General features: G+C 37.1%; 1 protein-coding gene across 2 annotated transcripts in view; it reads right to left on the reverse strand.

The window, feature by feature from the left end:
- Positions 1–15,349, reverse strand: part of LOC306873648 (cilia- and flagella-associated protein 58-like) — a 113,082-nt gene that overhangs the window by 36,083 nt on the left and 61,650 nt on the right. For both annotated transcript variants that reach the window (XR_013784515.1, XM_079423091.1), the window contains exons 14-15: positions 2,306–2,417; positions 2,116–2,220 (exon numbers count right to left, since the gene is read on the reverse strand). Coding sequence is in view for 1 of the 2 variants with exons in the window: in XM_079423091.1 (XP_079279217.1) it covers positions 2,116–2,220; positions 2,306–2,417 (217 nt within the window). In the remaining variant the exon portion in view is untranslated. The remainder of the gene's footprint in view (positions 1–2,115; positions 2,221–2,305; positions 2,418–15,349) is intronic.

Consider the following 15,349-nt stretch of genomic DNA (forward strand, 5'->3'; position numbering starts at 1 on the left):
TCTAAAAGAAGTTCATAGCTGCATAAAACAGAATTGCACAAAGACTATAAAGACAACACATATTTCCAAACCACACAGCAGCACATTGAGACTATTTTAAAGACTTTTCTTTCATCGTTCAGAAGTTTTAGGGTAGAATTCTTTTTAAGTAATACATTCTTTTATGCAGCAAGGATTAATTAAATTGATCAAAAGTGAGAGTAAAGACATTTAAAATGTTACAAAAGATTTATATTTCAATATACTATTCATCAAGGAATCAGGAAAATATATCACAATGAAAAAATATATATTACAAAATATTAAGCAGCACAACCATTTTCAACACTGAAAATAATCATGATAAGAAATGTTCCTTGAGCAGCAAATCAGATGTACAGATTTCTGAAAGATCATGTGACACTGAAGACTGGAGTAATGATGCTGAAAATTCAGCTTTGCCATCACAATAAATTACAATTTAAAAAAAGTAATACCCCAAAAAGAAATGTGGTTTATTTGGCATTTTTCTAACTTGATACAAGGTTTTGTTTTCTCCATTATAAAATTATATTACCAGAAAAACTCCTTTAAGAGACATTTACCTGGGGGTGGAAAATTATCAACACTGAGCAACAACGCAATGGGCAAAGACATTAATCTTATTGTGTACATATCTTTACGCTATGAAGTGAAAGACTGCATGGCTCTGGTATAGCCTAAAAGGTCCAATAGAAATAATGTGGGACACTATTTACTCTCCACCACAGCTTGTGTAAATATCAATAGTGTTTTCTGAATTGAGTTTAGGAAGAAACGGTGAATCTAGTGATGACCTGAAAGAAATCAAACATGATTTGATATCATCTGATGCCTGAAAACGGCTGCTCATGTCCTAAGATTGCAATCCAGTCTGTTAAGCTTCATTTGATACAGGCAGTGAAAGGAACCTTTTTAAACTGGCTGTCTGTCTGATGTTAATGGCATTTTGAATAATTTGATCATTTCCACTGCATCGGAGCTGAAGATCCAAAGTGAGAAAAAAACTCTTAACACCATCAAACTGAACATCACAGCCCATGTCTACCCATCTCGTAATGGTGAAAGTGGACAGTTACTCCTAGAACATTTTGTCTGTCTCTTTCAGACAAACTGCGAACTTTTCCATCGTATTTATTTAACCCTCTCTCAGTTCTATAACGATTCTGGTTAGTTGCTTTGGAGCCACCATTATAGTCTTCAAACAAACAAACCCAATTAAAAATCTCAAATACAGAATCATGAAAGCATAAAAAGTTACAACAGCACCTCTCTCCATCTCTCTATTCATAACCTAATCAGAGATTCCAAGTGCATTTATGTAAACAAACGTTGCTCCCTCAAGAAGCTCTACTCGAGCACCTGCTACATCTGAGAAATCACATTTGTTTCTAGTCTGAGCAATGAACAGCACGGATCACTTTATTACAGATAACATAGGGCTCTCTGAATACTAGACCATACACAAGGACAAAGAGGGGAAAATAACTAGTTCTAGACTATAATGTAAGTAATGTATGGCTAAACGTATAAATGATAGACTTGTTGTATATTATTGAATTGAATGGCAGGGAGGACATTAAAATATGTCTCTCAAATACAGTACTTTAAAAATGGATTCCAGTAAAAAATCACTAATTATCAGTCCAGACAGAATCTGCAGAATTCTGTGGAATGGATTTTAAATTATAAAAGTAGAGAGTACTTTACTGTTATTAGGAGATGAAAGCATAATCAAATTAGTCCAAATATGTAATAATGGAACAAGCATGGCACGGAGGAAGAGTAAAACTAATGGTGGACATTCTGATTATGTGGAAATATGTGGTGCTTTGTGCAAAAGAACAGCATTTATTTGCAGCATTATATATTATAAATATCTTTACTGTCACTTTACTGAGGAACATGCATGAATAAATGCATAAATAAATATACCTCTTGACCCCAAATATTTGAACAGTAGTGTATATCATTTTTATTTCTCTATTTTCTATGTGCTGTCTGACATTTGAGCTTCAACTAATGATATGAATCAGTGGTAGGACAGTGATTGGTGAGGCAGAAGGGGCACTAGCACCAGTTAGAGAATCATCTCACCTGTAGCATAAGCTCTTTCTCCACAACCTCCTGAGTCTTTGCTATCAGTCTCCGCTGAAGAGAATGAATCTTCTGAATAAGTTCAAAGCTGCTTGGATCACTTGCCTACAAAGAAAGCAAAATCAAACTATTTTGGAAGACTGTATTATTTATATAACTGTTTCATTAACAAGCCAATGTAAGCCCATACCTCTAGTTTTCTCCAGCGGTGTACATTCAAAGGATTGCCAAGCTCATCCTCTAGAGCTCGACACCTTGTCCTCTCTTTCAGCAGCTCCCTCTGAATATGAAACACTTCATGTCTGCCATCAGAACAAAGAAACACCGGTAGAGTAACTCTGGTTTCCAGGCCATAATAAAAGCAACAATAATCTACTAATTTATAGTGAGTCATTTAAAGTCCCCTGCATTCTGGCAGGATGCAATAGCACTTTGAAAATGAGTTTTTGTGAGAGGTTCTAAAAGCCTGCACTTCACTTATTTACTTATGCACCACAACAGGCACAAACAAGGAAATGCAAACAAGAGGGTGAATGGAAGCGAGAGGGAGAAACAAATCTCTTGGATCTCAAATCGACAGGTTATGGCTCATAACATAATCCTAGCTGACCTTTCCCTCTCTGCAGCAAGCATGTTTGAAAAGACACTTGTAGACATGTATGCTTTCTATAGGCATACACACACAATATATTCTACCATTCGCAGCTATTTTAGGGTTGGACTGCATAGTCTCATCATTTTTCAGATTAGGTATGCATTTGGTTTCAAGTTAGATTTTTTCCATTTTGAAGAAATTCTGAGTGGGATTTTCCCAGTAAAATTTTGCTTCCAAAATTGCTGTGCAGTTAGGGTGTTACAAGTGGTTGCTTATGATATTTTTGTCTCAAGATATGGCTTCTCAATGTAAGTGGATTCTTTTAATAATTTTTAATAATGTTTTTTCCATCTGTATGCCTGATGGCTTAGAAAAGTAATAAACTTCTGCTTAGCTAGCATTACTTTAAATTAATAGTTCATCCAAAAATGAAAATTTGCTGAACATTTATTCACACTCAAGCCATCCAAGGTGTAGCTTAGTTTGTTACTTCATTGGAACATGACACCACTGCCTTATCACCGGATCCTTGTTTTGTTTACTCTGTGGAGACGTGCTGATATCGCGTTTGGTCTCGTTCTGTCTCGCGTATCTTGTCAGTGTCTATGCTTGCTTGGCCATTTGTTGTGGAAAAATAACGAAAGTATGTTCAGCTAAATTCAATTAGTATTTTGTTAGATGGGTATAAAAAAAGCTTAGTTTACAGCAGCAGCCATCACGTGAAGGCGTCCTTGTGTGAAGACCGAAGAGTGTAAAGACCATCGACTCTACCGTGCGACTCCACCGGGCAGGGACACCGGCAAAAGATATAAGAATCATTTTTTATTTCTTCTCTTTTCTACTTGTTTCACTTCTGTTTCAGTTTTTATAACCATTTCTTACTATGTGTAATTAAGTTGATGTTTTTAGTATGTGTGTTTGGCAGTGTTATTTCTTAGGATTACTGATAAAGTATACTGTTGAGATTTGTATTTGTTATCTATTTTAATTTTAGTTAAATAATGTCTGAATTTATTATGTCTGTATAGGTCTTTTATTAAGTTTTAGTTTTATTTAATTTGAGTTATTTTAATACTTCAACAAACTAAATGGAAATTAAATGATATATATATATATATATATATATTGAATTTATAAATGTGTATGTATATACACTGAAAAAATACAATACATATACACAGTTTTTTTGCCCCCATTTTTCATGAGCTGAACTCAAAGATCTAAGACTTTTTCTATGTACACAAAAGGCCTATTTCTCTCAAATATTGTTCACAAATCTGTCTAAATCTGTGTTAGTGAGCACTTCTCGTTTGCCGAGATAATCCATCCACCTCACAGGTGTGGCATATCAAGATGCTGATTAGCAGTGTTGGGCAATAACGCGTTACTGTATCTTAGTTACTTTTGACAGTAACTAGTATTCTAACACATTACTTTTTAAATAAAATAACTCCGTTACCATTACAATATGGTGCGTTTGTCCGTTACTTTTTTTTCAATTCATTAATTTTGGCTGAAGTGTAGCCTACAGCGGCGACGCATTGTGGGCGTGTTTGCGTTTATTCAAGTATGTGCGGCGGTCATGGTGAGTCAAGGCGAGAGCAAGACGAGTTTCTCAAAGTGGAAATATGCTCATTATTTCACTTTAGTTGAGCATAAAGACAAAAACATTTTAGTCAAATGTAAGCTGTGTCTTTCTGGTTCGAAGGTCCTATCTACTGCGATAAACAGCAACTCCAATCTGTCGAAGCACCTCCGGAAACTACATGCCTCGACGAAGCTAGAAGCAAACCCGGTGTCGGTAGACACGCTCGATGTGAGTCAAGCCCCTCCAGCCAAACAACAGATTTTAACCGGACTGTTAGCCAGGGACAGATCAACAAAGCTACTGCACGGTATGTTGTTGAAAACATGCAGCCTGTTTCTACTGTGGAGTCACCGGCTTTCAGGCAGCTCGTTAACATGATAACATGTTTAGGCGGTGCACGGCAAATGGGACGAAAAACTTTTTCCAACTACTTGGAAAACGAATATTCAAAAATGGAAAGTGAGCTGAAAACAACATTTCAGGGGCTAGACTACGTCGCGACCACTGCAGACATTTGATCTGTCCACAACAGAAGCTTCCTAGGCATGACAGCTCACTGGATAAACACCGCTACTCTTCAACGCCAGAAAGCTGCGTTGGCCTGTAAAAGGATCAAAGGTAGACACAGGTATGATGTCATTGCTGCTGAGATCGATCACATTCATTCATTATATGGACTGTCAACGAAAGTTACAGCTACGGTTACTGATAACGGTTCTAACTTTGTAAAAGCCTTCCAAATGTATCAGCCGGAATTGCTCTCTGACGATGATGATGATGAAGAGGTTACATTCACAGATGTTGCAGACGTGCTTGACACCTCCACAGAGGAGGGGATTGTTTTACCACCACACCAGAGGTACACTTAACTTAATTTCATGCTCTGATGTGGACAAGTGGCTGCTTTCAAATCTTGGGACTAAAGCTATCTACAGAAGTGCTACCGCCAAATGCACAGCACTATGGAGTAAGGCTAGCCGGTCGACTTTGGCTTCAGAGTTAGTGGGCGATTTGGTTGGAAAAAAACTGCTTGTGTCATGCTCCACAAGGTGGAATTCATTTTATGATGCTGTGGCAAGAATAGTTGAAATACCCATGACTGACTTAAGTACGATCTCTAATCGTTTAGAGCTAAAATGTATTAGTGAGAGGGAGTTTCAGTTTCTGAGGGAATACTGTGCCATTATGAAGCCTCTCACAGTTGCTCTAGATATCCTGCAAGGAGAAGAAAACTGTTACTATGGCACCCTCCTGTCCACAATAGAGGTTTTGATGTTGAAGATACTGGAGATTAAAGAAGGCCTGATTATTGCAACTGGCCTACCTGATGCCATAGTTCAGGTAAGAAACATTTGTCAATATTCAAAAAAAGTTTATAGATGTAAACATTAATATTTTTAGTTGAGCAAGCACTAATATAGCCTAAGAAATGCAAAGAATGTAAATCAGTTGCACATATATTTTCTTAATGTGTGTTTTTTAATGATGTTTAAATGATTTTACAACTCATATCTATAGGTCAAAAATCACATAATGGTGTACAGCTTTCATAGAATGTACATAGAGGGAATCTTTCACTCATTCTAATATCTGTGTCACTATGTTTTTTTTTTTTGGCAGGCAATCAAAACACGATTTGCATCTCTCTTGGAAAGCAACAATGCAATACTGGCAACTGTCCCACTTCCTATGTTCAAATTGCGATGGTTGAGAGACCATAGGAAGAAAGAGATGGTCAAAGGAATGCTGGCAGCAGAGTGTCACAAGCTCATTCCTCGCCCTGGCCCTGTTCAGCAAGTAGCCAAGATGCCCGTGTCTCCGACAACACCAGACTCAAGGTCCTTCAATTTGCATGACTTTTTCTCTTTTGAGGAGGCTAATGATACCTTCAGCACTGTGGAAACTGAACTAATGACCTACTTGAGAACAGCCGAAACAGGGATGGAGATTCTCAAACAATTTCCCACAATAAAGGAAATTTCTTTGAAGAAAAATGCAGCTACTCCATCCAGTGCACCTGTTGAGACTTTTCAGCCTGGGAAGTCTGGTACTGTCTCCAAAGAAGAACAAGCTGTCTGACCAAAGGTTTGAGAGACTTCTTCTCATGCGGTACAACCACTGGTTTGAAGGGTAAAACTCAACTCAAACATTCATTCAGGTCCTTGCTAGTAAACACTTTTTGTTGTTTCAAATAAATAAGCACACATTTGTAACTAAAAATATTTGTTTGTTTAGTAGCCACAGTGACATTTGTTATATTTTAGAACACTAATTTTATATTAAATTCATTACGTTGTATTGCTAGGAAAAATGCTGTGTTTTTTTGTTTGTTTTTATACAACTGCAGATTTTGCACTTTGAATACACACAGCTTACTTAAGTTGGTGACATGCAACTCTTAATTTGTGGTTAGGCTGAAAATTGCTCATAGATTTCATTTTTGAGCAGCTTTTCTGTTTTTTTTTTATGTTGTTTTTTTAATGCATATCATTTATGGTTGTCCATAATAGCATTTGTTGGTGCTGAGTTTCTCCAAATTGATTCTGAATCATAATTCAGATTGCTTTCATTTATTTATTTCAAAATGTTTTGTGTTATGTTGTACATTGATGATAATTTTCATACTTAAGCTGTGAAAGGAACATTTAAAGGGCTGAACACAACAGCTTTTATGATGTAGAAGTCACTTTAGTTTTTTTATTTTTGATTCTGAATATATTATTCAGCCTGTTTTGTGTTATCTCAGAAATCCTTGTGATATTTTCACTCACAGCCGTTTGCACGTGTTTTGCGCATGAGCCGCATGCACCGCAAAATGAAATTGCTTAATCGCCCATCGATAGCTTTTATCGATTAAATCTCTTATTGACAATTAATTGATCGACAATTAATTGATCGTCAATTAATCATTGACAACCCTAGTTCTAATGAAAAATAAACTCATCTACATCTTGAGTGTAAATTTTCAGCAAATCTTTATTTTTGGGTGAACTATTCCTTCACTGAACAAATCAGAAAAATCTGGGGGGTGGAACTAGCGTTTCAAGGGTTTACTAGTTTGTAACATTTGTCTGTTGCAATGCTTGATGTGTTGTGGTAATTATGGACAACTGGAGAAAAGATCCCTGTGCTCTGTTGTGTTTTGTTAGATTGCATCCACCTGTTATTTTGCACAACAGCATATTCTGTGTGTACACCACCCCTACAACAGTGTCACTTATGACAAGTCTAGCTACAGCCAGTGTTCCTTTGACCTGCTACAGTGATTCAACTCTGCAAATAAACAACTTGAAAGCTCCATCAGCCAACCTATTAGCACTAGTGGCTTGCCAAAATCTGGAAAAAGCAAATTACGCCATTTCAGCCACAATAGTAAAGCCTCTTGAAATACATTGGAAATAAATAAATGCCAACATCTTCTCTAAGGACACACACACACACACACACACACACACACACAAAAATCATGGAACAGAGGAACAGAAAAGTGAATGAAAAGGAGATAAAATAACACCCTGGCACAACACAACAAAAGCACGAAAACCCATTATATAATCAGTCCCTATGTCCAAATATACCTACTTCCAAACTACATTGTAGGCAAAAAAAAAAAGGTATGTGAATCAAGTAGTACAGGTACATCTCAAAAAATCTGAATATCGTGAAAAAGGTCAATATTTTTTGTCACTCATTTCAGAAAGTGAAACCCATATATTATATAGATTCATTACACAGAGTGAAATATTTCAAGCCTTTATTTCTTGAAATTTTGATGATTATGGCTTACAGATAATGAAAACCCAAAATTCAGTGTCTCAGAAAATTAGAATATTACATAAGATCAATAAAAAAAGGATATTTTAAACAGAAATATCAGGCTTATGAAAAGTATGTTCATTTCTATGTACTCAATACTTGGTTGGACCTCCTTTTGCATGAATTACTGCATCGATGTGGCGTGGCATGGAGGCAATCAGCCCGTGGCACTGCTCAGGTGTAATGGAAGCCCAGGTTGCTTTGATAGCGGCCTTCAGGTCATCTGCATTGTTGGGTCTAGTGTCTCATCTTCCTCTTGACAATACCCCATAGATTCTCTATGGGTTCAGGTCAGGCGAGTTTGCTGGCCAATCAAGCACAGTAACACCATGGTCAATGAACCAGCTTTTGGTACCTTTGGCAGTGTGGGCAGGTGCCAAGTCCTGCTGGAAAATGAAATCAGCATCTCCATAAAGCCTGTCAGCAGAAGGAAGCATGAAGTGCTCTAAAATTTCCTGGTAGATGGCTGCATTGACTGTGGACTTCAGAAAACACAGTGGACCAACATCAGCAGATGACATGGCAGCCCACTGACTGTGGAAACTTTACACTGGACTTCAAGCAACATGGATTCTGTGCCTCTCCACTCTTCCTCCAGACTCTGGGACCTTGATTTCCAAATGAAATGCAAAATTTGCTTTCATCTGAAATGAGGACTTTGGACCACTGAGAAACAGTCCAGTTCTTTTTCTCATTAGCCCAGGTAAGATGCTTCTGACGATTTTTCTGTTTCAGAAGTGGCTTGGTAGCCCTTTACCTGGAGAGCCCTTGGTAGCCCTTTTGACTCTGCCAAATCAGTTTTGGCCAATGCAAACAACTTATTGATCATGAGACCAACATTTAGCAAGGCAGGAAAACATTCAATCTACCTGAGGGAAGACATATTTTATTGTAATACTGTTAAATAGAGAGAGAGTGAGAGAGAGAGAAAAAAAAATACATTAATAAAAATAAAGATAAATAAACTTCTAGTAGCCTATTCTTAAACTTGGACCTCATTATTAAATTACAAATCCAAGCACCAGAAGCGCCACACTCTGTAAGTTTTCTTTAATTGAAAAATATGCATTTTCATTCATTCAAAGGCTGTAGTTGCAATAATATTTTAGTTCAAAACTTTAAGTGCCATTGTTTTAAAAAAATAATGCTTTATTGACTGACGTTTCATAGACCTTCAGTTGTTATGCTTTCAAATTTCATGCCATTTGTATGTATGCAATTTCACAGTATTTTCACTTCCTAAATTAGTACACTTGTGAAGTCATAGTTCTATAATGCTACAATTTACACAGAGATTATTACTTCTTTTTAACTGCAGGCAAACAGCCTACATTATAGTACAGTACAAATATTTGGTGCATCCCTTATTCTGCTCCTTATTTTCTTAAAGAATAAACACTTATTTTCTACAAGAATACAAGAATAAACCCTATTTTCTCAAAGAGTAAAAGATAAAGAATCACAATTATCCCTTATTTTCCATTTCTGAAGCTAATTGGCAACCCTAATGATGACGTAATTATCTGTCGTCATCTGACTTCCCTGACAGCTGCACCTTGCTAAAAAAAAAGTCAGTTGTTGGAGATATGCGAGCAAAAAATAATAGATAAAAAAATGGATAATAGAAAGCACAAAGGAGGCACTGAAAAGGCCAGCAAAAAAAAAAAAAAAAAAAAAAAAGAAAAAAAGTGGGCCAGTCTAAGGCTTGAAACTGGTCCCATGATAGTAAAACATGACAGATGTAGTACTGTACATTCAAATTTCATTCATACCACACGCAATCATACTATATAGAACAAACTTTTTTAACCATTGCAAAGCAAGTTTCAAACCGAATGGAGTACCTGCATGTACTATACAGTGTGTGAGATTTTGGATGTCTGGCTACACTGGATGTGGAGTGATGCGACACGAAAAAATACTGTTAAAAAAAAAAAAAACGAGGGTTTTTAAGAGGGTCTTTTAACCCTTGTATACTAGAGATGACAGAGAGTCACACTGTAACCAGTTGAATGCTCAACCGAAATGATATGACGCTCTGTTCAAACAGTATGTCCTAGAACTTTTTCTGTGAAGCAATGGAGAGAGATGGATGATCACAACGCACAGCTCAGCTTTACCTGAGCGCAATGCAGGTTGAGTTTATGAGGGTGTTAGCGATTAGCATGCTAAATTTATCAATAAGTAATTTCCTTTGGGGAAAAAGACTCCAAACCAAAATCGTCAGTGAACTGTCATTTCTCTAGCAATGTGAGTAAACTAGAGAGGTTTTTGCAAATGTTGTTGTGCTAAAAGACAGTGGAATTGCTTCTTAATGGCATGGATTGATTTCTCAAGACTTACAAGGTCTTTTTTCGTCATTGATGATTCAGACAAAATCAATGTTGTTAGTGTTTGCTATGTATGAGGGAGAAAAAATTGGCATTAGCTCTTGTTTTGGGTTGCTTGTCATCTTTAATATGTATAACTGTCTCAACGGCTCCGTTCCAAAACCTACTGAGCTATACAGAGGCTGAATTTTAAGGCATCACAGCCGTGCTCCTGACTGCAAAAGCCTTTTTTAGACGGTAAACTTTATTATGCTGCCACAAAAGGCACTTTTAGCCAAATTAAGTTTAAAAAAAATATTGCTAAAAAAATCAACAAGCTCTGTGAAAAACAATACATTCAAAATTTGATTTTAAGGTCCAATTCTCTTATTTATGAATTTTGCCTCAATAAACTCCTAATGTGCTGCTTATTAATAGTTAGTAAGGTAATTGTTATGTTTAGGTATTGGGTAGGATTAGGGATGTAGTATATGATCGTGCAAAATAAGTGCTTTATAATTTTTAATAAACAGCCAATATGTTAATAATAGGCATGCCAATAAGCAACTTGTTAATATAGTGAGAATTGGTCCCTATACTAAAGTGTTACCCATGATTTAATAGAAATGCTAATTACAATAGATTTTATTAAAGATGTAAAATTATAAAAAATTGTTTAGGCCCTAACCTGAGTCTTTAATAAGTGTCTTCCTTCATTAAAATTGATGGCAAAGCAAACAAACAAGACCTCAGGCACTTTGATGTGAAGAGGAATCCTCTTGTACACTTGTTGCATCATTGTCAGGCAACGATGTACACACACACAAACAGTTGGTGTTCTCTGATTATGCTGGTGTACAGGAAAACTGTCTTTATAAAGAAAACATTACATATTACAACACAACATTACACATTATGGATTCCATGTACCTAGGGCTGGGCGATTTGGCAAAAAAAAATTAAATCTCGATTTGAAAACATGAAATATCAGACATACAGTAGTAGTTCTTTACAGGTTTTTTTATTATTATTATTCGATTGCACTTTTCTATTGTTTTATCTATGTAAACATGGATGTGTTTGACTGTTGCGCTCGCGTCTCTTGCAGCGTCTCGTGCATGAAACAGCATTCTAAAAACGTGGCGCTCAAGTTAAAAGAAGTTTACTCCCATCTTATTTGCATGTTTTTCCTATTCCTCTGCCCATGTCGCATCTTTCTCAACACAAAAGCGCATTCTGCGTGAACAGCACCCAGCGATATATTCTACTCACAGTCCTTCACTGAGCGCATTACACGTGAGCGGTTAATCATGTGTGCCAAAATGCAGTTGGATCGTTATTTTCTCTTTACTGTTATCACCGGCATATTGTCAAAGTGTCTAGTTCTGACATTTGGTAATATTTCTAATCTAAAAAAGAAAATCGTGGCAAAACATTAAATTCAAATTAATCGATAAAACAGGAAAAATCGCCCAGCCCTATATGTACCATGTTCCACCAAAGGAAATAGTTCCAAACAAATCCACAACAGAACCACTGCACATCTCAGAGCAACACACAGTTGGTGGTTTTTCGTTCCTCAATTAATCGTTTTGAATGGATAAGCAAATTGAATCAATGATAACCACAATCAAATGTTTTATTTCTAATCATTTGGTAATTTGAGTAAGTGATTCATTTTGTTGCTGAACAATTTTTTGAACAAATCATGTAAACGAATGATTCAGCGACTTTATATAACCTGTGTTTCATTTTTAAGGTTAAACCCATATGTAGGTTGCATTTGTCGGCCAGATACTGTGCGTTTCTCACATCTCCTTTCAGAAAAGTAACCATTATTCCTTTTGAAGCCTATTACTGTAATTTCTTACCTTCTTTGGAATCTAATGGTTACTTTTCTGAATTGAGACAGCCTCAATTATGTGAATGTGGCCTATGGAGGGTGTAGCCTTCTAAATTATACACAACAATAGATATGTTGCAGATACTGGTGTGCAGATGTAATGTTCAGAAATAGTCACTGGAAATTCCAACAGACAATCTGGAAAAAAAATGTAAACGTATTTTATCATACATATAGTCAAATCTACTATTACAGCACTATTAAGAAAACAACATCAAAACAGCAATCTATTGGAAACCCACAATTGCCAATGCCACTTCCATTTAATTTGTCCAAACTTTTATTAGGTGAGAGGAAGTATTCTTTCACTTTGCTCAAGACAGGTCTAATCCAACCCTGAAACACTAAGACCTCTTCACGTTGCATTTCGATTACTCCAGTTCTCAACATAAGTTTGTATGTGGGAAATATAGCCAGCACTTTTAGTGGCACTCAGTTTGTTCTGTTCTTAACGAAAGCTACGTAGTATTGCGTGCACACATATGCATGACATGTAGTACAGTTGGGCAAAAAACTATTTAGTCAGCCACCAATTGTGCAAGTTCTCCCACTTAAAAAGATGAGAGAGGCCTGTAATTTTCATCATAGGTACACTTCCTCCACTCGTTACCTGTATTAATGGCACCTGTTTGAACTCGTTATCAGTATAAAAGACACCTGTCCACAACCTCAAACAGTTACACTCCAAACTCCACTATGGCCAAGACCAAAGAGCTGTCGAAGGACACCAGAAACTAAATTGTAGACCTGCACCAGGCTGAGAAGAAATCAACTGTGGGAGCAATTATTAGAAAATGGAAGCCATACAAGACCACTGATAATCTCCCTCGATCTGGGGCTCCACGCAAGATCTCACCCTGTGGGGTCAAAATGATCACAAGAACGGTGAGCAAAAATCCCAGAACCACACAGGGGGACCTAGTGAATGACCTGCAGAGAGCTGGGACCAAAGTAACAAAGGCTACCATCAGTAACACACTACGCCGCCAGGGACTCAATCCTGCAGTGCCAGACGTGTCCCCCTGCTTAAACCAGTACATGTCCGGGCCCGTCTGAAGCTTGCTAGAGAGCATTTGGATGATCCAGAAGAGGATTGGGAGAATGTCATATGGTCAGATGAAACCAAAATAGGACATTTTGGTAAAAACTCAACTCATCGTGTTTGGAGGAGAAAGAATGCTGAGTTGCATCCAAAGAACACCATACCTACTGTGAAGCATGGGGATGGAAATATCATGCTTTGGGGTGTAGTGGCCTAGCCAGTCTCCAGATCTCAACCCCATAGAAAATCTTTGGAGGGAGATGAAAGTCAGTGTTGCCCAGCGACAGCCCCAAAACATCACTGCTCTAGAGGAGATCTGCATGGAGGAATGGGCCAAAATACCAGCAACAGTGTGTGAAAACCTTGTGAAGACTTACAGAAAACGTTTGACCTCTGTCATTGCCAACAAAGGGTATATAACAAAGTATTGAGATGAACTTTTGTTATTGACCAAATACTTATTTTTCACCATAATTTTCAAATAAATTCTTTAAAAATCAGACAATGTGATTTCCTGGATTCTTTCCCCCCATTCTGTCTCTCATAGTTGAAGTGTACCTATGATACAATTACAGGCCTCTCTCATCTTTTTAAGTGGGAGAACTTGCACAATTGGTGGCTGACTAAATACTTTTTTGTCCAACTGTATATTCTACTTTGAAAAGAATATACTACATGTGAAACAAGAGCATACAGTAATTACTGACATTAGTGCACCAGGGAGACCATATTAATCTTAGTCATTGGTCATTTTACTACACCTTACAGCAGACAATAGAACCCTGAAAGGATTTCCTGTCCAGATTGGGAAAAATAAAAGCAGCCTTTCCATTTGCTTGCCTTTTGCTGGCTGTGGCTTTAATTTATGCATTTTAATTGTGATTTTGGCAAAGCTTTTGTTTTTCTGCTCTCACTATTCTCTCTTCTCAATTGTGTTTTGCATAAATACATCACTGTCCACTAAAAGAAAGCAAGCCATCCATCTTTCGCCGTCAACAAATTAATTCCACTATGACAAACAAATAACTGATTTATAATGGAAAAAAGAAACCCACATGCATTTTATCCATATGTTTCTCTTAGTCATTGTTTTAGTTTGGATTCCTTATTTTTGCTGTTGTTTCGACTGAGACCTGCATGGAGATATGGAAGGCGAGAGAAAGAGTGGGATGGGGTATATAGATTGATTTATTTAGGAAGGCAGGGTTGATATCAGGGACTTAAACTTTAATCAACACGCATATAGAGTTCAGGACTCTCGCCCACACACACATTTTCCTGTGTTGCAGAACGCAGTCTCTTCCCACTGAAACTACACAAATTTGCAGGCAAAAGCAGAAAATGGTAAAACATAAGGCAATTGTGTCATGAACTGGCCTTGTTACTATGTATAGGCCCAATTGTCATCAGCACCATTAACAAAAACAGAACCACCCATCAAATCTGAGCTCACACCTGACGACCTGCCGCTCACACTTTCCAAGATGGCGCCCCCTTTATCTGAGGGATTATATCTTTGGTTTGATTGATTAAAAGCGGCCTATAATGCCATGTTACAAGTAAGGCTCAAGGTAGCGCAGCTAGCAGTTAGACAATGCTTAAAGTACATTTATTTAATTTCTTATGAAATATTCATGCTGATCTAAATGGAAGCGGATTACTGGGAATTCATCTGTCAGGATGCCACTCAGCTGCTTTTCAAGTTTCCATTTTCTAATGAGTAAAGAAGATGGGAGGAACATATGGTTCCATATGCTTCACCTAGCTCAACCAGAGGTGAATAAAAGATGGAAGTCTTGTTGACAGATTTTTGAAACAGAGCATGTTGTCGCCCGAGACAGGGATCTAAATCTGCTAAATAATAAGAAGAAGAAGACGAAGAAGAAGAAGAGGAATAACCATTGTTCCTAAATTATTATTTGTAGTAGTAGTAGTAGTACGTTTATTTTTAATTGGGAACTATTTTTTATCACCATGCCAT

The sequence above is a fragment of the Barbus barbus genome (assembly GCF_936440315.1).
Source record: "Barbus barbus genome assembly, chromosome: 8".
NCBI lineage: Eukaryota > Metazoa > Chordata > Actinopteri > Cypriniformes > Cyprinidae > Barbus > Barbus barbus.